At 47.8% G+C, this 20,183-nt stretch overlaps 8 protein-coding genes across 8 annotated transcripts; 2 read left to right on the plus strand and 6 right to left on the minus strand.

Moving 5' to 3' along the window:
* The first annotated feature begins 1,290 nt into the window (after positions 1 to 1,290).
* EI90DRAFT_3221456 (alpha subunit of casein kinase II) lies at positions 1,291 to 3,476 on the plus strand. The gene is made up of 7 exons (XM_039066472.1): positions 1,291 to 1,699; positions 1,761 to 2,200; positions 2,274 to 2,357; positions 2,413 to 2,577; positions 2,659 to 2,795; positions 2,858 to 3,006; positions 3,072 to 3,476. The coding sequence occupies exons 1-7, from the start codon at positions 1,627 to 1,629 to the stop codon at positions 3,146 to 3,148; spliced, it is 1,125 nt and encodes a 374-aa protein (XP_038922150.1). The 5' UTR covers positions 1,291 to 1,626; the 3' UTR covers positions 3,149 to 3,476.
* EI90DRAFT_3033059 (TPR-like protein) lies at positions 3,171 to 6,342 on the minus strand. Its single transcript, XM_039058436.1, has 11 exons — positions 6,198 to 6,342; positions 6,018 to 6,146; positions 5,832 to 5,963; positions 5,450 to 5,771; positions 5,253 to 5,398; positions 4,832 to 5,200; positions 4,569 to 4,775; positions 4,466 to 4,513; positions 4,016 to 4,411; positions 3,814 to 3,952; positions 3,171 to 3,737 (listed from the first exon to the last, which is right to left on the minus strand). The coding sequence occupies exons 1-11, from the start codon at positions 6,279 to 6,281 to the stop codon at positions 3,475 to 3,477; spliced, it is 2,235 nt and encodes a 744-aa protein (XP_038922151.1). The 5' UTR covers positions 6,282 to 6,342; the 3' UTR covers positions 3,171 to 3,474.
* A 15-nt stretch (positions 6,343 to 6,357) lies between these two features.
* On the plus strand, positions 6,358 to 9,090 carry EI90DRAFT_2965491 (uncharacterized protein). The gene is made up of 13 exons (XM_039055531.1): positions 6,358 to 6,596; positions 6,646 to 6,680; positions 6,740 to 6,803; positions 6,863 to 7,005; positions 7,061 to 7,242; positions 7,296 to 7,442; positions 7,507 to 7,597; positions 7,656 to 7,672; positions 7,726 to 8,115; positions 8,169 to 8,256; positions 8,321 to 8,674; positions 8,731 to 8,927; positions 8,986 to 9,090. Exons 1-13 carry the CDS (start codon positions 6,428 to 6,430, stop codon positions 9,062 to 9,064), a joined length of 1,956 nt encoding a protein of 651 aa, XP_038922152.1. The 5' UTR covers positions 6,358 to 6,427; the 3' UTR covers positions 9,065 to 9,090.
* Positions 9,026 to 9,872, minus strand: EI90DRAFT_1704143 (bola protein). Its single transcript, XM_039052041.1, has 6 exons — positions 9,801 to 9,872; positions 9,552 to 9,733; positions 9,395 to 9,494; positions 9,291 to 9,340; positions 9,126 to 9,230; positions 9,026 to 9,071 (listed from the first exon to the last, which is right to left on the minus strand). Exons 2-5 carry the CDS (start codon positions 9,687 to 9,689, stop codon positions 9,174 to 9,176), a joined length of 345 nt encoding a protein of 114 aa, XP_038922153.1. The 5' UTR covers positions 9,690 to 9,733; positions 9,801 to 9,872; the 3' UTR covers positions 9,026 to 9,071; positions 9,126 to 9,173.
* Positions 9,873 to 10,038: 166 nt separating this feature from the next.
* EI90DRAFT_3011865 (Metallo-dependent phosphatase-like protein) lies at positions 10,039 to 12,771 on the minus strand (the record flags this gene model as incomplete). Its single annotated transcript, XM_039056521.1, has 14 exons — positions 10,039 to 10,098; positions 10,152 to 10,379; positions 10,431 to 10,499; positions 10,556 to 10,637; positions 10,696 to 10,906; positions 10,963 to 11,080; positions 11,113 to 11,250; positions 11,315 to 11,483; positions 11,540 to 11,725; positions 11,791 to 12,207; positions 12,262 to 12,425; positions 12,481 to 12,611; positions 12,662 to 12,693; positions 12,752 to 12,771. The coding sequence occupies 14 exons, from the start codon at positions 12,769 to 12,771 to the stop codon at positions 10,039 to 10,041; spliced, it is 2,025 nt and encodes a 674-aa protein (XP_038922154.1).
* A 468-nt stretch (positions 12,772 to 13,239) lies between these two features.
* EI90DRAFT_3033069 (uncharacterized protein) lies at positions 13,240 to 14,061 on the minus strand. Its single transcript, XM_039058437.1, has 2 exons — positions 13,462 to 14,061; positions 13,240 to 13,391 (listed from the first exon to the last, which is right to left on the minus strand). The coding sequence occupies exons 1-2, from the start codon at positions 13,781 to 13,783 to the stop codon at positions 13,363 to 13,365; spliced, it is 351 nt and encodes a 116-aa protein (XP_038922155.1). The 5' UTR covers positions 13,784 to 14,061; the 3' UTR covers positions 13,240 to 13,362.
* Positions 14,062 to 16,751: 2,690 nt separating this feature from the next.
* On the minus strand, positions 16,752 to 18,246 carry EI90DRAFT_3033075 (kinase-like domain-containing protein). Its single transcript, XM_039058438.1, has 8 exons — positions 18,130 to 18,246; positions 17,994 to 18,068; positions 17,744 to 17,923; positions 17,616 to 17,687; positions 17,338 to 17,565; positions 16,987 to 17,276; positions 16,891 to 16,937; positions 16,752 to 16,829 (listed from the first exon to the last, which is right to left on the minus strand). Exons 1-6 carry the CDS (start codon positions 18,208 to 18,210, stop codon positions 17,040 to 17,042), a joined length of 873 nt encoding a protein of 290 aa, XP_038922156.1. The 5' UTR covers positions 18,211 to 18,246; the 3' UTR covers positions 16,752 to 16,829; positions 16,891 to 16,937; positions 16,987 to 17,039.
* Positions 18,247 to 19,395: 1,149 nt separating this feature from the next.
* EI90DRAFT_3116361 (uncharacterized protein) lies at positions 19,396 to 20,043 on the minus strand (the record flags this gene model as incomplete). The annotated part of the gene is made up of 2 exons (XM_039062887.1): positions 19,396 to 19,781; positions 19,839 to 20,043. The coding sequence occupies 2 exons, from the start codon at positions 20,041 to 20,043 to the stop codon at positions 19,396 to 19,398; spliced, it is 591 nt and encodes a 196-aa protein (XP_038922157.1).
* Positions 20,044 to 20,183: the final 140 nt, after the last annotated feature.

Below are 20,183 nucleotides of genomic sequence, written 5' to 3' on the forward strand. Positions count from 1 at the left end.
AAGAAATCCTCACGTAGACAAGCGGGATTCGCTGCTGAGGAGCTAGTGCGGCTTCGGCCTGCAGAGTTGGCTTCCAGTGGAGGCCTTGCAGTGGCACGTATTCGGGAACCGTGCTCAGTCCGCGACATCCTAATCGGGAGCACTTCTTTCCCCACTTGGCGATCACAACATTGGCCTCTACATCCTTCCTGCCCCGAGTCTTGAGGTGACAAAGTTGCAGAAAATTTCTTGAAAAAAGGAGCAAGTAATGAATGGACGCTTGTGCCTTGTAACCATACCAAAATGGTAGCAAATTAAGATATGACCACCACAACTGGCGCGTCCTGTGGGATCCTCACTAGCATTGAAGGTGCCTCCACCCTTGTTTCGCGCTTCACGCTCTCTTGAGCTGCCATCCGAGGCTTCCCCCCATCTTGCCAAGTGGAGCTCTGTCCGCGGAACTGATGCTGCTGAGATATCTGACGTGCCCAATGTCTTAGCATCGCGCGCGATCAGGCGGGGTTTCTCGACATACAATATCAAGACCAATTATAGGTAAGCGCTTGTCCGCAAGCGCCTTGCTTCACCTGCCGGCTTAACTTCACATGCCTGTCGAAGTGTTGCATCTGCTCTTCCTTGTGTGTTTCTGCGTTTTCTCGAATGTGCCTGCTTGCCTTTGCGATGAGCTACGCATGTAATTCCGGTCCAAAATTGGATCGGTACACCTGGCCTCTGCTATCCTGGCGCTGCCTGCTTTTTCATTCTGCATTTTGTGAAATCCACCCCAAACCCATGCAGCCCAAGTCATCGCTGATAATGTCGTTGCTTTAACCACCGGACATTTACCATTTCATTCAATGTCGGTCAACATATCGTCAATACCTGTCATTCACGCTGTGTGTATTAAAACTACGGTACGTTGCCGATGATGTACCGCAGGGTCCAACATCCGGTATTTATAGAATAAAACGAAGAGGCAGGAGAGGGAAGGGCTATGTGTATGACAAAAAAAACACAGGTAGCAATGGTGCCTTAGTTTGAGTGGCAAGGCGACGGCGCAACGGTGGAGGGGCACACTGGGTGGACACCACTGGTTCAACAGATGAGTTGGGTTAGTCTCAAACAGTGAGAAACTGTGTATTGAATCCCACGCGCACCCCCCATCTCTACCCCATTCTCCTGTGCCGCTGGACTCTCCCCTGTGTCTTGTGTTTCGTCTCATGTCATGTCCTTACCTCAGTTGCAACCATTGCCCAACTACGACTTGTCACAGCTATTCTCACCGGTTACCTTCAGTGATCCCCGATTAAAAGTCTTCGTGTAGCGGTGCTGTTGGGGCACGATGATAAGCGCCCATTTATCCCAATCGGAGTTGCTCCCGATATATCCAATCAAATTAGATGCGCCGATTTTTTTTGCACCCTTGCCTTAAGAGGTCGGCAACAAGCAAATTACGGCGGAAAGGCGTGACCTCGCTCTCTTCAGGTCATTCAATGTGCTCCTCTTGGAGTCCATTCCTGTCGTTCTCTTGCATCCTGGATACCCACTCCACCCCAGCACTCTGCCTCTTGCTCTTCTTTTCCCCTCTCCCCAGACAATTAACGTGCACATAATAGGTGCCTAGAACAACAGCGCCCATCGGTTTCAATGCCCAAGCCGAGCGTATCCCGCGTGTACGCAGACGTAAACGAAAGATTTGGCCCTTCATGGCACGACTATGGTAAGCGCAAACCTCAGGTTTATCCCAGTGATTGTCCGATCCTCCTGTTGACGCATGCAAGATTCGCTCCAAGTCAAATGGGGAGAACAGGGTCAATACGAAGTCATTCGCAAAGTCGGAAGGGGGAAGCATTCCGAGGTGACTAAATCATCTCTCAAGAATCCTCTTGGCCCACTCTACCTCCCTTCGACGGGTGCATACCCACATCTAACGGAACCCCCTTATCTTCAGGTTTTCGAAGGTATACATGTAGTAACGGATAAGCCATGCATAATCAAAGTCCTCAAACCAATCAAGCAAAAGAAGATTCAACGTGAGATCAAAATTCTGCAAAACTTGTCAGGAGGGCCCAATGTCACCCAACTCCTCGACACCGTTTGGGAATTCAATTCAAAGACCCCGAGCTTAATCATGGAATATGCCCAGAATACGGACTTTAAAGTCCTCTATCCAAAGTTTACAGATTTTGATGTGAGGTATTATGTATTTGAATTGTTGAAGGTACATGGCCATATCACAATGAGGGGCATGAGCTTGAGGAGTTGACCCGTTCTGGATCAAATGCCATTTGTAGGCCCTGGATTTTTGCCATTCTAAAGGGATAATGCACCGAGATGTAAAACCGCACAACATCATGATTGACCATGAGAAACGAGAGGTATCTCGGGGCTGTTCTTCACTATTTTTCCTTGCTTACTACTCCTTGTCTCTAGCTCCGCCTCATAGATTGGGGTCTAGCAGAGTTTTACCACCCTGGGGCGGAGTATAGCCTCCGCGTCGCCTTACCATGGTACAAAGGGCCTGAACTTCTCGTCGATTTCAGAATGTATGACTACAGTCTCGACATGTGGAGTCTAGGATGCATATTTGCGGCCATGGTACGTCTCCATAGTCAACTCGTCAGGCCTTTCTCCCCGCCTCTTCGGTTGTGGCAACAAGTACGGTTCTGTGTTTGACAGGTTTTCCGCAAAGAGCCATTCTTCCATGGACATGATAATTACGACCTACTCTCGAGGATTTCTAGGGTCTTAGGGACAGACGATCTAGACGCCTACCTTGAGAAATACGACATAGAACTAGAGGCTCAACTCCCCAGGTCACCATTTCTCACTTTTCGTATTCTACTTCACACTCATGTTATGCTTTCGCATCGCAAAGATGTCAACGCAAACCTTGGTCGCGATTCATCGTACCTGAGAATCAACGATACATCTCAAGCGAAGCTTTTGACTTGTTGGATAAACTCCTTCGATATGATCACCAAGAACGTCTCACTGCAAGGGAAGCAATGGATCACCCTTATTTCGGTAAGCATCTCTCTCCAAACGTTTGCGAGGGAGGCAGGGCCATCAACTGACGGGATGTTTTACAGTTCCGGTGGAGAAGGCTGCTCAGGTGGCCGCTGCGGAAGCGGCAAACCAGGACTCGGACGATTGGGATTCCGCTTGAGCCTGATGTCGTTGGTAGTTGCACCCGTCCTCTTTATTGAATTCTCGTCAGACCGTATATACGTATGCCCCTAGCTTGGCTTGGTATGGTGCTACAAACCTCAACGTTTCATTCCCCTGTTGTAAATAATACATATGCGATCAGATGTTGCAGTGCTACTTGGCCTAGTAGCCGGGGTGTGCTCCCCTGACACTAGTGCGGCTTTCATTCTGGTCCTAAATTATGTGTAGAATCAAGATAAAATTACGCATAGACAGAAACGCTGATCCCAAAGTGGCGACGCAACTGCGAATGAACCGCTGCAAGTGGAAACGGTAATATCGGTTTTACTGATGATCACTCGCCTCGTCCTCGTCCTCGTCACTCCCATTTGGCTCTTCCTCTGATCGGCCATCAGAATCTCCATTTCGAAGGGTGGGGGATGCCTCCGTCGACTTGACAAATCCAGGGAAAGATGGAAGACCAGTAATGCCACTAGCGGCCGTCCCACCAGCTGCCTGGGTTTGTTTCCAGGCGTGCGCCATCTGCAAGAACTTGAATCCAGCTGGGTTGGCTTTCTTCTCATCATCTGCAAAGACCATGTCCCAATCTGTTGTGACAGTAGTGCGTCAGTAACTATATCCGGAGTGCCGAAGCAGTGAAGAAAGGGATATTGTTGCACTCACATTCTTCCATGTCTCCTGCATCATTAATCTTTCTGCGCCGCTTCGTAGCTTGTGGCATAAGCGATTGAACATGTGCAACTTCCTGTGGAGTACCGTGTTCTTGCTCATATGATTTCCATGCTTCGAGCAGAGCAACGCGCTGCGAACATGAGCAAGAAATGATCAACGAACCCGAAGCGGCCGGAACAAGAATGTGACGCACATCTGTCCATTCCTTTCCTTTTAAGTCCTTGTAGCCTCTTTCGAAGACAGCACGGGCCTTCTCTGGGTCACCATTATCTTTCTCCTCGTCATCCCCTCCTCCATCTTCATCCTCATCGTCACCTCCGCCTAATCGTGCCCCTTCGAAAAGGGCATATGCAATCCAAACTTTAACATGTCCACTCCGCTCCAATAGCCTCTCGTATAACGCTCGAGCTCGCTGGCGTTCGCCTTCCTCAACTTCAAGATCAATGTAAGCTTTCCATAAGAGTTCCGGCATGTCGAGTGCTGGTTGAGAAGCTGCAAGTTCGAATATAGCCCGTGTTCGGGAGAGATCACCCAAAGTGGATTCAAGCTCCGCAAACTTAATCCAGGCCGAACAATTTGTTGGATCGTACTGTAGGGGAATATCAAAAATTAATCTGATAAGAGCATTAGAGGCAATTCTTACTTCCAAATATTTCTCATAAAGCGTGCGGACACGGTCGAATTCTCGTAGCTAAAAATATTGATTTTCAGAACGCGCTAAGGGGTGGAGGATTTGGGTTATTCACCTCAAGCTCTAGTTGTATGTAGCCTTTAAACAAGGCTTCTTTCGGAGACATGCCAATAGCTGTCCCTAGGATTTTTCGCGCTGTCTGCAAATCCATTTGCCGAATTTCAAATCTTGCAAACATAGTCCATAGCTTAGCGAAAGTAAATTGCTTATGGGGCACAAGCTGGACTGCGGTCTTGTAGATTTGGCGTGCACGAGCTGTGTCCTGAGCGTTTGCCATTGGTATAGATCCAAATGACACATTCTGCTAAGATTACTCACTTTAGTTTCAATTTCCTCAAATAAGGCGTAATTAAGCCATAGAAATATATATCTTCTCCAATACCGTTTTTCGGATGCGGGAGGCACTTGGGCCACGGCTCTCTCGTAGACCTCCCGTACTCTGTTCATGGCAGCAGCCTCGCCTTCCGGACTGCTCTCGGAACGGAAAGCATCTTCTTCTAATTTGACATAATCAAACCAGACGTCGTAATTATGCGGGTCTTGCAATATCTCTTCCTCATACTGTATTCGTCTCTTTCCGAGAACTGTGGCTTCAACACCAGTACGGTCGCCATGCTGCTTCTCAAACTTTGTGTATGCGGCGTAAAGGGAGGCGGATTTCGAACGGGGCAGGCGGGACAGAGCAAACTAAAAAGGATCTGAGCATTGATCAGACGATGATGGGAATGCAAAGACCAACCTTATAGATGACACGCGCACGCTCATACTCTTTAAGTCGCGTTTCCATCTTCGCAAAGGCAGCAAATACTGCTTGGGCTGTCTCCACTTGCTGCTCGTCGTCTCCGAAATACTCTAGAGCAGTCTGGAAGACTTCACGACACTTTTCTAGCACATTTTGTCGTCTCGAAGATTCAACAACAATAACTCGCCACTCACCAAGGTTCCCCCGCTCTTCCTCGAATTTCGCCCATTTTACCCATACCCGGGGATCAGGCCTGACCGAAACCCATCTTTCATAAATGGCACTCGAGCGGTCGAGTTCACCATAGCGCTCCTCCAGTTTGATATATGCTTGCCATGCCTTATCATCTGGCTCCCACTTCATCCATCTTTCGAACACCTGGCGTGCCCCCGGAACGTTCTGGAGCAATTCTTCCAGGTACACATACTTATACCATAATTGATCAATTCTCGGAAGAAGAGTGACGGCACGGTCGAAATGATTACGGGCGTGTTGAACATTACGGGATTTTAATTCCTACATGCATCAGCGGCGGGATCAGAAAAAACTTTTATTCTTCAGCCTCAATTTACGTACCATTTCCGTATAACTCAGCCATAGCCGGACATTTCTGGGATCGACATCTAATGCTCGTTCATACACTGACCTAGATCGGTCGTATTGGCCTTGGTTAGCCTCCCAAGACGCATAAGCAGTCCACTCTTTGATCTAGGAGAACATAGGTCAATCGGGGGAATGCATTGCAATAGCTCGGTCAGATACATTTCCTCTTGTTCTCCGAATACGTTCCTCGAACTCCTTCCGTTTCCGCCCACGGTACTCATCTAATTCCTCAAAATCCTCGACTCTCTGCTTGGGAGCACGAAATGCAACCTCCTGCCGCTCTTGGGCCTAAAAGACAAGCTTCAGCATAGGAGGGAGAACAAAGAGAATAAAACTTACTTCACGCAAGAGCTGCTCTGCAGTGATTTGGATCGCTGCAGGCGCCCTGTTCTTCACGCGAGGCGCGCGTGCATCTATTGACATACTGTAGGATACAACAGGGTTCGAGAGTGCAAGCCAATTTGTATATGTTGTGCAATCCGCGATTGTGAAGCACGTGACTGCTCCGCGCTGCTAAAAACTTGCTCTGGCTACTTTACCTGGGTCTTGTCAGACAGTTCACGCTGTCCATGGCCGGGGGCGGAATAGGCATCATTGGAGATACGGAGGCAGGCCACAATGATAGAAGAAGGTGGTCTGGTGTTCCCAATGTCAAAGGTCCGGTATGGGCCAAGATGCCACTACTTACTGTGACAATGCTCGGCATGCAGATCGTCTGGAGTGTCGAGATGGGGTATGGTGAGCCATTCCAGGGTTTGAGTTGGGCAATGGAGTAACATATGTGTAGCATCGCCTTATTTATTGTCGCTCGGTCTCTCGAAAGTATGCGTTCTTGGCTTGGATGATGAATGGCGCATTAATACCGTTGCCGCGTTAAAAAGTCATGGATTTCTATGGTGTTCGTAGCGGGGCCTTTGTCAGGGCTAATCATGCAACCCGTTATCGGTAATACTATTTTTTTTCTCCCATATTTCACGTCGTTAAGACGTAATTCACTCTTACAGGAGCTTTGTCCGATAGATCTACCTCCCGGTTTGGACGAAGAAGACCCTTCATTCTACTAGGGTGTTCTATATGTTTTGCTTCCTTGCTGTTGCTCGGTTATACCAATGATTTTACTTTGATTTTTGGCTTGAGCGACATGACGGTGTGCATCGGTTTCAGTGTCATCAGTGACGGAATTTTCATGCCTTTCTGCATAGCACCGACGCCTTACCATTGCCTTGGCCGTCCTGTCAATTTATTTGATTGACTTCAGTATCAATGCTGTAATGGCAGCGGACCGAGCGCTTTTGGTGGATACCCTTCCCACTGAGGAGCAAGAGCTAGGAAATGCCTGGGCTGGTCGTATGTCCGGTGCTGGCAGCATTGCTGGATTTTTCATGTATGTGGACATGGCTGACGTTTCACAGCGCAAACTTAATTGTTTTCATGTAGCGGGAACGTGTCCCTACCCAGATTGTTCCCCTTTCTGGGAAACACTCAGCTAGAAGTGCTTTCGGCGCTCTCAGGGATCCTTCTCCTCACAACTCATGGCTTGACAATTTGGACCGTTCACGAGCGCGTCCTTATGGAATCACCAACGTAGGCGGCCAGCGTGCTGTCTTCCGCTAGGCTACGCTAATAAGTTGGCCGGCCCCCTGTTTAGAGATACTCGGAAGCCTTCAGGGGGATCTCTAGCGACTGTGAAAGAGATATGGAGCAATATTTTAACATTGCCCCGCGTTGTTCTTCAGATTGTATGTTCAGTTTTTATCTGCATCGACAGGCTCATTCATTCTTCGCCATCCGACGCAGTGCATAATACAGTTCTTGTGGGTCTTGATTTCACAATGGACATTCCCATTACTCATCGACTCTCGTTCAGATCTTGGATTGGGTGGTTCCCTGTTCTATTCTACACCACACTTTGGATCTCCGACATTTATTACAGGAATCTTCCATCGTCTATGTCCCCATCGCCACGCTTTTACTGGCTCCGTGAAGAATCTCCGAGAAATGGATATGAGGCAGGGACATTGATGGGCAACACTGCGCTCCTATACTCGTCCATTCTTGCGATGGCAGGTTTCATTTTTCTACCTTTCTTGGTCACTGGAACTAGCGGCATAGAGGATGATGCCGGTCCTTGGGAGGCAACTGCAGGACTCGGTGCACGATCGGCAGTTAGAACTAAGGAACCATGGTGGAAGATCCATATCTGTACCCTATGGACTATATCCCAAGCCGTCTTTGCCATTTCTATGGCAGCCACCTGGTCTGTGGTTTCCAAATGGACCGGTTCGGTAGCTAATATTCCCAAGCCCATAGGTTTACAAGCACTGTGACGGCTGCGAGTATTATTATTGCTGCGACTGGCTTCTCGTGGTCCGTTTCGCTTTGGGCCCCATTTGCCCTCGTGAGCATGTCTGTTCGATGCATGATGCACACTTAGCTAACATATGCACATATGCCTGCGACAGCTCGGGGAAGCTATACATTCATCAGGTGGACCCAGGTCTTCATACACTCTAGCATCATCTACAGATCCTGTCGGTGATTATTCTGAACATGCTATACCCCTGCAAGAACGAAGTCGTCCTGAAATGCGCCAAATATCCGATTATCCGGCGCCGGACGCGACGCCCGACTTCGCAAACTTATCTGCCCGTGTCAGTCACACGAATCTTACGGATGAGGATAGCACTCCAGTAAACACGTTCCAGTTCGAAACAAGGGCGGCGGAAGATGAAGGTTTTGATGAGGATGCTGGATTTTTGGAAGATCCAGACACAGTAGGGAAGAGTGGAGTGAGCGATAAAGCCGGTGTGATTCTCGTAAGTCCGAGCAGTGAAAATAAAGAGATAGTATTTACAAGCAGATCCTTGGACAGGGCATCCATAACATCTTCATCGTCGTCCCCCAGTTTCTAGTCACAGGATTATCTGCAGTGGTATTCGCGCTATCCGATTCGCCCTCGAGTGTATCTTCGAATGACACAACATCATTCCCTTCAAACTCCACCACTATCGCCTTACTACAACGCGACTCAGAAAAACAACCATTTGACTCGATAGGTTTAATGTTTAGGTGAGCTTTCTATGATGCTCTTCCCTTCTCGTTCACCACTGAAACCCCAGAAATACAGAATTGGAGGGGTAAGCGCCGCTATCGCGTGCATACTTTGCCATCGACTATCAAAACAACTTCAGCGTCGCTTAAAATAGTGTTTCACTTTCTATGATCGTCACGTATGTATATATCATTGCAAACCGATAACTCGCGCACTATAGGCCATCTCCGAATTCTGCAAATGAGCGTTCTTATATAGTCCACTCAAGCAATTAAACCTTTGGCTCTCTGGGCTTCGTATTGTTTTAGGGTTAATGATTTCTAATCGTGTTGGGTAAGTAAGCGGAGTTACCAAATCCTCCTGCGGGGGTATGAAAATACCTGAGAGAACGCGTGCAACTGGGCTACAACATCCTTCAGGATCTCATTCACTGAAGGGAAAGCATTGTAAGATGGCATATACCATTACATGATGCTAAACTTGCCCAATTTGTGGCGTTCCAACGTCTTCTTGCCTTCAAAATCATCACTAACGATCAGGACCTCGTAGTTCTGACCACAACCCGACGATGTGTCTGTGATGCTCTACACCCAAACCAATAAGATTCCCAACGCGCGCCGCATGTGGGAAGCGATGCATACGAGATGAATTATATTCAGTGACCTCTTTAAAGTCTCCTCTATTACTTCTGGTGACACAGGCATTTCTCGACAACGATTGGAGATCGGGAGATTCAAGCTAACATCGAGAACGGCAATCGCCGTATGTAATGACGTCATACAACAGCAGAGAAAAATGTCGACAATCAATCACTGAGGTCGATCTAATAAATGTTGCGCATAGCAACTCAGAAGACTCCCTTAAAGGTAATCAGAAAATTGATCCCGTACCGTCTGCATTTTATTCCGCGCTTTTGATGCAGCAGCTCTGGAGGTAGTTCGATTCCCGGACGATAGTGTGGTCTTTGCTGAGCCCCTTTTAGCTGGGGCTGATTTGGCCGGAGGTTTTCTTTTGGACTGCGGCTTTAGCTTACTATTTCACCTCAAAAAAAATGTCCACCATTCTGCTTACGAAGTTAAAACGTCGGCTCGACTTTTCTTTTTTGGCTGTGGTGGTGGTGGCGATTCTTCAATGTTCCTCTTCTATCTCATCCAGTTGATCTTCCTCAACTTCGTCACTATCGTCAAACTAGTGGATCATATAAGCGGATGCACATGATTGCATGGGCATCAAAGACGAACCAGTTTCTTCTTCGCTTTCCCTCTGGGTTGAGCCGCTGCCTTTTTAGCTGGGGCTTTTCTAGTCGAGCTGGCTGCGGATTTCTTTGCAGTAGCTGAGGAGGCTTTTGCCCTTGATTTAGGCGGCGCATCCTCGACTTCGTCCATGGACATCGCATCCCCGAAATCATCGTCCTCGTCCATAGAATCACGGTCTGGAGCGGGCGCTGAAGCTTTTGATTTGCCTTTACCCTAACATTCCAAGTTCAGTTGTCTGATCATCAATACCGGCAATAGGCTTACCCTGTTAACTCGTCTTGCTTCTTGCTCTGCTTCATATTCGGCTTCATGCTGTTCTTTCAGTCTGGTAAGCTAAAACAATTTGTCAGGAATGAGGGGATAAGTACGCTATCGACTGGCATTCATACCGTATTGGCAACTTCGTTTTCATCCAAAGCATCCCCAGCGTCTACGCTTGATATCATCTTGTCAAGTGCCTTAGAGACATAGCTACAACAAGTCAATTAAGCTACGATTCATGTGTGAAAATTGAAGGTGCAGAACTGACGTCTGAATGCTGTGGGAATCATCCTTGTCCACAAACATCTGAACTGCGTCACTCATACCATTCTCTCCGAGTAGCTGCAGCTCCTGTGCAGAAAGATACTCATGGACAAGAGTACCAACCCGGATCCGTGATAACTTCTCCGATAGAGACAAAGTAGCAATTTCAGGATCCTCATCAATCGACAGTTTGGGTTGATCTGCCTTAATTTTCCCTGCAGAACGAAGAGATTATCAGAGCCCCACTCAACTTATCTAGCTGTGAACTAACGTTGGGCTCGTTTTTTCGTTTGATGATATACAATCGGGTCTTTGTTCGCCACTCGACCATGAAACTCCTGCCCAAATCTGTTCGGATTGCCCATATTAGGGATATCTGTCGTGTCGACCTAAGATAGGCGATTTAAGAACGGGCTTTAACATTGACAATTCCGATGAGGTTACCCTCAAGCGTATCAGTGGTAGCATTTTCGGGTAGTTTGTTGCTTCTAATCATCGGGGAAATATCCTTGCATTCGCTCACCCATTGGTCCTTCACTTTGACGATCAATTCTTCCACCTAAAGGCGAAGAAATTAATGTGAGGTATCACGACCAGAACAGAAGCCTGGGAGACAGACGTACTCTACTCCGGATGATTTTCATTATTTCCATCTGATCATTCACATCTAACCCCTTGTCTTCCAGTTCATCTCCTAAATCAAGATCCTCACAGATGAAGGGCCGCACAGTCCTCAGCGGGATCGGCGTCAGATCGTAATCTGTTCCATGCACACGAATGATCGCAACATGCCTAAACGCTAGCAACTTGAGAAGTGGTGGAAGACATCATATAACCGATGGACGTACTTGTGGATCGCTTCGCCCTCAGTTAAGCTTGTGGCTACGGAGCTGCCTGGTTGGGTGATATGATATGATTTTCCCGAAACCGGGACCGGGCTCATCCTGCAATCATGCTCATGACCCCAAATGACAAGATTAATCGAATCATCGAATAATGTCTCTGGGACGTAGTTTCCCATCGAATGCTTGACGCTACAACATTATGAAAGAATTAGCGTTTGACATGTGAATCAAGATGGGAAGTCTGGGGTCTGTACCGGTTCTGGTGGACAATTAGAAAGTTACACCAGTTCCCAGTCTTGGGCTTCCACATCTTGACTCGATTGTTCATCAACTCGTAGTGCATCCGGGAATCTTTGACGTTCCCAACCCCGTAGAGACCTAGATGAGTGCGGCCCTTCCGGAGAAGGACAGGTTTGATTTGAAGACCTTCGGATGACGAGCTAGCACCAGCATCATGGCCATGTGCCCTTGTGTTCGGAGCGTAATCGTCCGAGGGCAAATCGGACTTCCCGAAGTAATTTAGGAGGCCAGTGATGGACAGAACATCCAATGCACAAAGTGCACCATCGGTACCAGAGACGGAACCCTGTGGGTCATCATGATTTCCGTGTATAGAGAATATTGGAGTAGAAACGTTGTAATTCGGATCCTCATAATTGATAGCAGGGAAACTAGGTAATGGCGAGGTGTATATCGGTTAGTCGGCAAGTTAGGATGATTCTTACTCAAATCCTGGGCCTTTACCCTCAAAAGGGTCGCTCAAGACCTCTATCTGCACAGGTCTATCCCCCATAGTGTACTTTCTCAATAAAGCACATGTTCGGTACAAACTCTCGCGGGATGGTTTGTTCTCGTGAAACAAATCCCCTCCAAGGAGAATTAAATCTACCTTGATTCGAAAATACTCCAATGATATGGAGGCAAAATTAATGGACTAAACGTACCTCGTATTCCGCCGCTAATTTCAATATTTCCTCGAATGTGTTTATAGCATCCTGACCGCGAACTGGATCGCGTTCCAGATAGCCAATGTGATTATCAGTAGCAAGCATTATTTTAATGGTGTCCTCCGCAGCTAATGGATTAACAATGAGCAACTAAGAATGTGTCAAAGGGACGACATACCGAGGTTGGACAGAGAACCTGAAGCATTCTCGCTGGGCCGTTTGGGCAGTTCAGTAATTAGCTACCGTCGCGAGATGCGCATACACGCACTTTTCGGCGTCACTGGACATTCTAACACTTAGCTCTCACGTCGGTTTAGATAGCACGTAAGTCAACTGCTAGCTGTGATTTGAGGCAACACGTCCGGCCGTCGAATCCCAAATAAAGTCACGAGGGTGACTTGTCGGGACCGAGGCCCCGGCATAGACCGAGTGAGGACCGTCGGAAGCCGTTCTATTCATAGGCAGGTTGACCAGCCCTTTAGCAGGAAGACTATTTCGGCCCTCGAGTCTTGAGCCCTATTCACAGGGATGACAATTCGGCCCTCAGAGGTCTTTATTTTATTTTATTTTATTATTTGCTCTGGCACCAGCTCGTGTAAGAGTTATCAATTATGTTGACGAAATAACCATTTATTGCACATTTCCCCGAGAGCAGTGCCAAGCTTTGTAGATCCGTTTATAAAGAAAGTATGTATGGAATCCGACACGCCTAGTAGTAATGTCCACTCAACTCATCATTAGAATACAAGTCTTATAGCGCATACATGAAAAGACTAGCACTCACTATGAAAGATGAAGAAAACGAGGAGTCCATGTCAAAAATACAGTTTTATTTATATCGAACGGATATGGCAGATCAGTTTCCGATATACGATACAGTCACATTGGAAGAGGAAATGGTAGTGGAGGTAAGATTCGTTCCATCAGGTGTAGTGATTTCGTTGACAGTCGCTCCCTCTGGACCAACCCATTTCCCAGAATGTTGACGAGCTGAGGCATTGAAGAAAGTGACGGTACCAAAGTCCACATAAGAGGTCTGAGTGTTGTTCCTATCGACCGCCCCGATAGCCCATACGGCATAGCGACTGTTACACAGAGGATACTTGACGGCAGTGACCAGTCCCCCGGACTTGTGTTTCGTGGTCAAGTTCTCAACAGTTGCGGCGAATGTGTGGTTGTGCAACGCTTTTATAGATGTCCTGGCTATGTCACCGACGCTGAATGTTATGTTTAGGAGGGTGGGTTCATCCCCGGCATCACCCGCTGTGTAGGGCAACGACGACCCATTCGTGGTCAACATACTTGCAGGCGCGCTAGCTTCATTGGGTACGTACCAATAATGTCAACAGTCCCGTTGGGAGCAACCGAAATACCGAGGGCGGTCAAGACGATATTGTCGCAGTAAAAGGCAACTCCTAGAGCAATATACTCAGGGCCGCTCGAGTCGGTCGATCTAACCGTTGGAACCACAAAAGTTGAGGTAACATAGTCGTAGCTAGCCTACAAGTGCGGAAGAGCGCACGGTCGAACGGTAGAATCTCAGCTGTGCAACAGATGGGTACTCGGTCAGGATGCTTACATCGTCGAGAATTGCACCAGCCCATACAAGGGTGCTGTTATCGTCCCTGCGATGGAGGCCAGGCTTGACTAGACGTTTGGCCACCGAAGGAAAGTCATACGGAGACACTTGGCTCCTTGATCTTAGGGTGAGATCAGTGGTGGGACGGGCCGTAGCCGGGAGGGTTAAGGCAAGAAGGGTTGTGATGAAGGTGAAGGTCAGGAACATGATGCCGTTGGTTAGGTTTTCACTGGGCCATCATCACTCAACCCGTTCTCCCGTCTTTATATCCTTCTCTCAAGCGCCGATGCGGTACTAGCTGCGGCGGCTATCGCATGGGTCACACAGCCGGTGGAGGAATCACATTACTGCGAAGAAGCGCGCATGGCCCCGCAGCTCACGTCATCAAACCAATGACGAACACTAGACACGCTCCGGATCCTGAGTTTAGTGTGGTACTTGCGGTGGCGCAGCCGTTGAAGAGAGGTTGGTCACCTGCCTGGCGCATAGTCTGTATGTAGCCAATTCATGAACGAGGGCGCTGACCAGAGTATAGTATGTCAGCAATGGCGTTCACAGTGGCACAATTCGAACTCAGAGTCCGCTCTCTATCAATCTACTAGTATGCCTTGCTTGGCATGCGTTATGAGCGACGCTAAATTGCAAACCCTTCAATTTACCGTTGTTTTGGTTCCGGATTAATTGTGCGCTCCGTGCTGTGTAATTAGCACGACTCGTGCGGCGGTTGCACTGGATTACATAATAACTGACAAGCGCCGCCTGAAGCGGCAATACCCGCCACTCAACCCACCATGACAAGTCAGTCATTCAACTGGAAGCTACAGGGACCACACGTCTATTTCTAACGTAGAATCAACCGGGTCACCCAATAAACCTAAGTACAACCAAACTCAGATCTCGCTCTGGCCCGGTCTTTCCACCAGGACCACAGGCACGGCCATTCAGTCTACGCTTCCAAGAGCCGCTACAGAGTGGATTGGAGGAAGTAGGAGTACTCGCGTGGGGACGCTCAGTTCCGTAGTACGTGAACTGCGTACAAGTTAATAGAGGCTGGTGACCTGCGGGGAAAAATTTATAAGCGTAACTCGCTGCGCTCTGATTGACGCCCAAGCATATTACATAATTGCAAGACAGGCAATACGATTGACGCCGCAGTCAGCCGCAGATATCGTGAGTCGTGGCCACAGCGTACCTTAATGCCTAAAAGGGGGGGGTTGGCAATTGTACTTAAGCGTCTATAGTAGAAAGACACTTGTGCACAACGGGCGACTCGGAGCAATGGAGTAACGACCCCGACAAAAAGTCGAAGCCTCTGAAATTTTAAGCGAACAAGGTAACCGAAGGTCACAACACCTTCACCCTTAGTAAGACCGAATACTTACATTCGGAAATGAACGGTCGAACTATTACACGAAAAACAAAAAGTCAGAAAGGACGAAAGACAGAAAATAAGACCGGGATATAAAAAAAAAGGAATACGGCTGATGCCAATGGGACAGGCCGATGTGTGCAACAGGCGCAAGGAACTGTAGTATACTAAATGCGCAACGGTAGGTGCGAAGATGGCACAGAGGCCGAAGTGCAACAGTAAGCGCGAAGGCACAGAGGCCGAAGCATCCAGCAGGACGCGAACAAAAGAAAAAAATACAACGTGCCGATACACAAGGGTAGTAAATACGCTAGAAAAAACCAAGAGATGATAAGAAATACAACCTGAACATACACGAATGATCAGCATTTGAATTAAGATCGAGCCATAAGCAGGTACTTATGGCGCACGCGAGGTCAAAGAGAGACTCAGGTGTGCGGCGGACACGAGGGAAACCAGAGTGCTAGGACCCAAGGCCCTCCATTCTAGATCCAGTTTCCCTCAGCCCGACGCCACTCCAAATAAAACGGTTAATCATTCCAATTAAGAAAAAAAAACTATGCATCGTGTAAATAATAACATACGTTGCAATCCCGCAGATCAATTCCATGAGGTTGGTGGGCTTTGATTATAAGTTGAACGACACATTGGGCAGAGAGTCGGAGACAGAATCCTAATCACCGAAGCAGCCTGGCAAATACGAAAACTCCACTGCCGCAGAGTCATAAGCAGAGAACAGAACGATAATGATATTATTACTCTGACAGAAGCACAACAACACAATAAATGCAGCCATAAACGAAAGACTAGAATCCGACAGACCATGCGTAAAACGCATTTCCCCAGCGGTGGCAGTTGAGAAGCGGCTACATTGAACACGATCTACCAATTCACACACACCACAACCGGGGGGCCTCCCCACATCAAACCTCAGTGTGTATAACACACCGCGAAAGCTATTGAGGTTCCACCAAAAAAAAAAAAAAAAAAATCTGACAGACTAGGAAGAAACCGTAAAAAAAAAATACGACCTGAAAGCCCTCCCCAGTAAACTCGTCCTCGACACCTGGAGAGGGACTTTCATGAATGAACACAACCTCCCGAGAGATTGGTTGAAAACCAGCGGGGGTTTTAGTGGGTATTCCTGACGCTCCCCATCAGCGCGAGCCCCACACTAGGGCAACCCCCCGACAATGCGTAAGGGCATTTCCCCGCGGTGGAGTCTCCGGATCCACCCAACGACGACAGCCTTACATTACAACTCAGGAGCACAGCTGCTGCTCACGAACCCCCCCCCCCCCAGGTACCTAGTACCTGCGTGGGGTTCCACCAAAAAAAGTGTGTTGTGCAGAGCTGCGCGAAGCGCAGCAAGCACTCTACCACCTCAAATCGATTGTGCTGTGGGGATCCAAACGATCAAGATACGGGCCACCCTTCAAATTCAGATCAAGCAGCCTACTAATATATGAGACATCCGGTATCAAAATGGTCGAACAGAGCTCGTAGCTGTGAGAATACAGTGAGCATAATTCCAGAATCACAAGAATCTTCGTACTTCGTCGGCTCACCATGACAAAACACACCAGTACGCTCGTTCGATCCAATCCATCAACCTGCAAAAGATGCCAAGGTCATGGGTGGTGCAGATGCCTTGGGCGGGTCCAACATAGTGACGGCTTCTGCCATTGGAAGACGTTTATCAGCGTCAAAAGTTAGGCATCGCTGGGCAACATCCCCGAAAATGGTTGTTGTATCGACTTCCTTGAAGGGAGGTTGTCCCGTTATCAAGGCGCAGATGACGTGATGCCGGTGTACTCCCGAGTAAGGCGCTACCCCAAACAGGATCTAGAAGAAAAGAATGAGTGGTTGACGGCTGGTTACGAGAACAAATCGGAAGATGGCTTGCCTCCAAGAGGGTACAGCCAAAAGACCAGACATCGCCGGGCATAGAGCGATAGAGAATGTTGTCACCATCGGTAGCGGGAAACACTTTAGGAAACACTTCAGGGGCCCAATATTCGAGTGTAAGAAATCTTCCTGCATCTCGCAGATTTATAGGCGCAAGATCCAGTATTTCTGCTTGTCCAAAGTCACTTAACATAGCTACGCCCTCATCGCTGACGAGAACGTTGCGCTTCGATAACAGTGATCAAATATATAACTGAGAATATGAAACCCACTTACAGGCTTTACATCCCCGTGAACGATACCAGCGTCATCATGAAGGTAACGCAAGCCCCGAGCCACCTCACAGACCTAACAGAAAATTAAGCACCAGTAACCTCAGCTCCGCAATCATTTTGTGACTTCACCATTTTTTCGCGGTTTGCTTCAGGGTACTTGAGGAGGTATCTGGGTGCATTGTAATGGGGGCAAAATTGGGAAACAATGCCGAAATGTGGTTCGTTTCGAGGAAATTCAAAGGTCCATCCATAACAGGGGTTGATATTTGGGTGTTTCAGGGAACTCCAAAGTTTGACCCCTCTCAGTATCTAAACATGGTGTGACGTTCGGTAAGATGTTATCAGTGCCCGCCCAACATCGCCGTGCCCTCTCATTGACCTTTCTCAAGACTCTGACGTTGTGCTCCAGAGTCTCACCAAAAAATACGGTCACAAGTTTGAGGCAGACTCGCGACTGTGGGGGGAGGGAATATGAGATTCAAGGCTAACGCTCAGGGGGCACAATAGACTAGGACATTTGTTAGGACGTCACCTGGTAAGCCGGACTGGTCAAAAGCGACGGAGTATATTTGGGCCCGCGCACCAGCCCCTTCCATCCGTATGGGGGGTTGAGACGACGAGTAAGATTGAAGGTATCCGTCTCCAGTTCGGGATGATTGGCTAGGCGTAAAGCGTCTTCATCCACCCGCTCGCAGGGTTCGCATCTGGATTCTTTGGATGTCATTTGGTTGGGGGGCGAAAAAAATTCCCCCAGCAAAATAGAGTTGTTGTTTGACCATGGTCACAAACAGTCACATGGTCAGAGATTGACTGGGTCACAATATATTGATCAGGTCATTAATCACGGTCATTCGGAACAACCCGAACATTGTCCTCATTCGGCCGACACCGCTGGTCACATGTTTTGTGACCAATATTGTGTTTGACGATGGACCAAGTGACCAGGCGGTCTGACACATCGTCAATATTTCCAACCCTGAAATAGACAACGTTCATCACTATATTGGCTATTTCCGAGGGTGTCGTGATATTTCTCCGCATCCCTTGGAAGTGGGTTGATATTTTAAAATATATATGCGCTATGGCGCGTTAGACTGCACCAATACATTCAGAATAATACTCAGAAATAGTAAAGAAATCCTCACCTCAGACCCGTAAAAGAGATGGGGAGTAGTAAATAATGTTCGCTCTCTTTATACACGGTATAACAGAGAGAATGAGGGTCGAACCCCCAAATATCGTCCAATAATTGCGACGATATTAGAACTGTCTCAGGTAGTCACCGCTGTCAATAATCACATTATTGACAGCCGGATGACGGGGCCGATTGTTGCATTTCCAACATGATAGGGCAAGCATGGAATCTAACATGCCCGATGTCCATTCAACTCATCATGATATTTACAAATTGTAAGCACATACATGGAAGACTATTCAGGAACTAGAAAGGTTGCTTCGCAACCATGACCTTGCTTGTGGATCATGTGAACATTTCACAAGTTGCAACGGAGGTCGCAACATTTACTCATGTCAGTTCAAGAAAATTAGCAATACTAGCAAACGAATATATGGGTTGAATCGAAGATCAGGGATGGGATGCGGAACTATCAAGCGAACATCGTGAATTGAATATAAAAAGGCTCTTCTTGTGAACATATGTGACCCTTTTGAGTTGAATCGTGGATGAGTTTGTTCACGCAATGCCATAAGATGCTAGGTCTGGGGCAGAGTAGGCAAATACTGAGTGGTTCCCTTCGTTGGTGGGGTTGAGACAGACATACCTATTTCTCAAGCTTCCGTCGCTTCGTGGGAGAGAAGGATGGTCCAGAGAACAGCCGCTTAGATGGCGATCCAGAATCTGTACAATTACTGACAAGAGTGGCTGGTTTTTTGAGGATTATTATCTCTTCAACATGTGCAGAGAAAGTTGTTTTCTTCCCAGTGCAAGATCCTATCAAGTGGCACGCAAGTGTAAAGGGCATTTGTACGGTGGCCCCTGGAAGTGCAGTTGCATGCTCCGAAGGAGCAATAACTCCTTCAATTCCTTCACGATATGCGCGAAGAGGATTCGTCTGCCATCTTTTCTCCTCAAACATCTTGGAGGTCAATGTTTCTGGCGCCACTGGCCAGTGTTCCAAACCAAATTCGGGCCCCAAGAAGCCATGGACTGTTGGCACCATCATCAGCTTATGCACAGGATGTAGGTGATGATGAGGGAACAAACCCGATTCACCTTTGCTGCTATCATCATATCCACCCAATTCCGGTAATGCTGCACATAAACTGAACGAATTATCACGATAGTTGGTGGGAAACTTCCTACTTTTGGCTTTGTTTTCTGGTGTGCTGGGCTCTGTTGGTGGTGTCATACACTCCGTCTGTAGCGTGACTGACTCAAGGTTTGGTGGTTCACCCAAAGCGTTTGCCATTTCGCTGCAGGAAAGGCTCTCTGTTCTCGGTGTTGAGCTGTGCATTGTGCAGAGTGTGTGTTAGATGCTTACTACGTGAATCATCTAATGGTGTTAACTGAGGAAATTTGTATCCGGTGCGACTACTGGACTTATCTGGA

This window comes from Cantharellus anzutake (genome assembly GCF_015039405.1).
Source record: "Cantharellus anzutake strain C23 chromosome Unknown EI90scaffold_4, whole genome shotgun sequence".
Taxonomy (NCBI): Eukaryota; Fungi; Basidiomycota; class Agaricomycetes; order Cantharellales; family Hydnaceae; genus Cantharellus; species Cantharellus anzutake.

Coding starts and splice junctions, on each gene's coding strand:
- EI90DRAFT_3221456 (XM_039066472.1), top strand. CDS start 1,627: ATGCCCAAGCCGAGCGTATCCCGCGTGTACGCAGACGTAAACGAAAGA. Junction 1,700..1,760: donor CCCTTCATGGCACGACTATG/GTAAGCGCAAAC, acceptor GACGCATGCAAG/ATTCGCTCCAAGTCAAATGG. Junction 2,201..2,273: donor ATGTATTTGAATTGTTGAAG/GTACATGGCCAT, acceptor TGCCATTTGTAG/GCCCTGGATTTTTGCCATTC.
- EI90DRAFT_1704143 (XM_039052041.1), bottom strand. CDS start 9,689: ATGACGTCATTACATACGGCGATTGCCGTTCTCGATGTTAGCTTGAAT. Junction 9,495..9,551: donor CACTGAATATAATTCATCTC/GTATGCATCGCT, acceptor GTTTGGGTGTAG/AGCATCACAGACACATCGTC. Junction 9,231..9,290: donor AGTTGCACGCGTTCTCTCAG/GTATTTTCATAC, acceptor CAACACGATTAG/AAATCATTAACCCTAAAACA.
- EI90DRAFT_3033059 (XM_039058436.1), bottom strand. CDS start 6,281: ATGTCAATAGATGCACGCGCGCCTCGCGTGAAGAACAGGGCGCCTGCA. Junction 6,147..6,197: donor CAGAGCAGCTCTTGCGTGAA/GTAAGTTTTATT, acceptor CTTGTCTTTTAG/GCCCAAGAGCGGCAGGAGGT. Junction 5,399..5,449: donor GGAAGAGCGGGGGAACCTTG/GTGAGTGGCGAG, acceptor AAAATGTGCTAG/AAAAGTGTCGTGAAGTCTTC.
- EI90DRAFT_2965491 (XM_039055531.1), top strand. CDS start 6,428: ATGGCCGGGGGCGGAATAGGCATCATTGGAGATACGGAGGCAGGCCAC. Junction 7,443..7,506: donor GTCCTTATGGAATCACCAAC/GTAGGCGGCCAG, acceptor CCCCCTGTTTAG/AGATACTCGGAAGCCTTCAG. Junction 8,928..8,985: donor TCGATAGGTTTAATGTTTAG/GTGAGCTTTCTA, acceptor CCAGAAATACAG/AATTGGAGGGGTAAGCGCCG.
- EI90DRAFT_3033075 (XM_039058438.1), bottom strand. CDS start 18,210: ATGGAAGGGGCTGGTGCGCGGGCCCAAATATACTCCGTCGCTTTTGAC. Junction 17,924..17,993: donor ACGTCAGAGTCTTGAGAAAG/GTCAATGAGAGG, acceptor CACCATGTTTAG/ATACTGAGAGGGGTCAAACT. Junction 17,277..17,337: donor TTGGCTGTACCCTCTTGGAG/GCAAGCCATCTT, acceptor CTTTTCTTCTAG/ATCCTGTTTGGGGTAGCGCC.
- EI90DRAFT_3033069 (XM_039058437.1), bottom strand. CDS start 13,783: ATGTTGACCACGAATGGGTCGTCGTTGCCCTACACAGCGGGTGATGCC. Junction 13,392..13,461: donor TGCCTCAGCTCGTCAACATT/CTGGGAAATGGG, acceptor AACGAATCTTAC/CTCCACTACCATTTCCTCTT.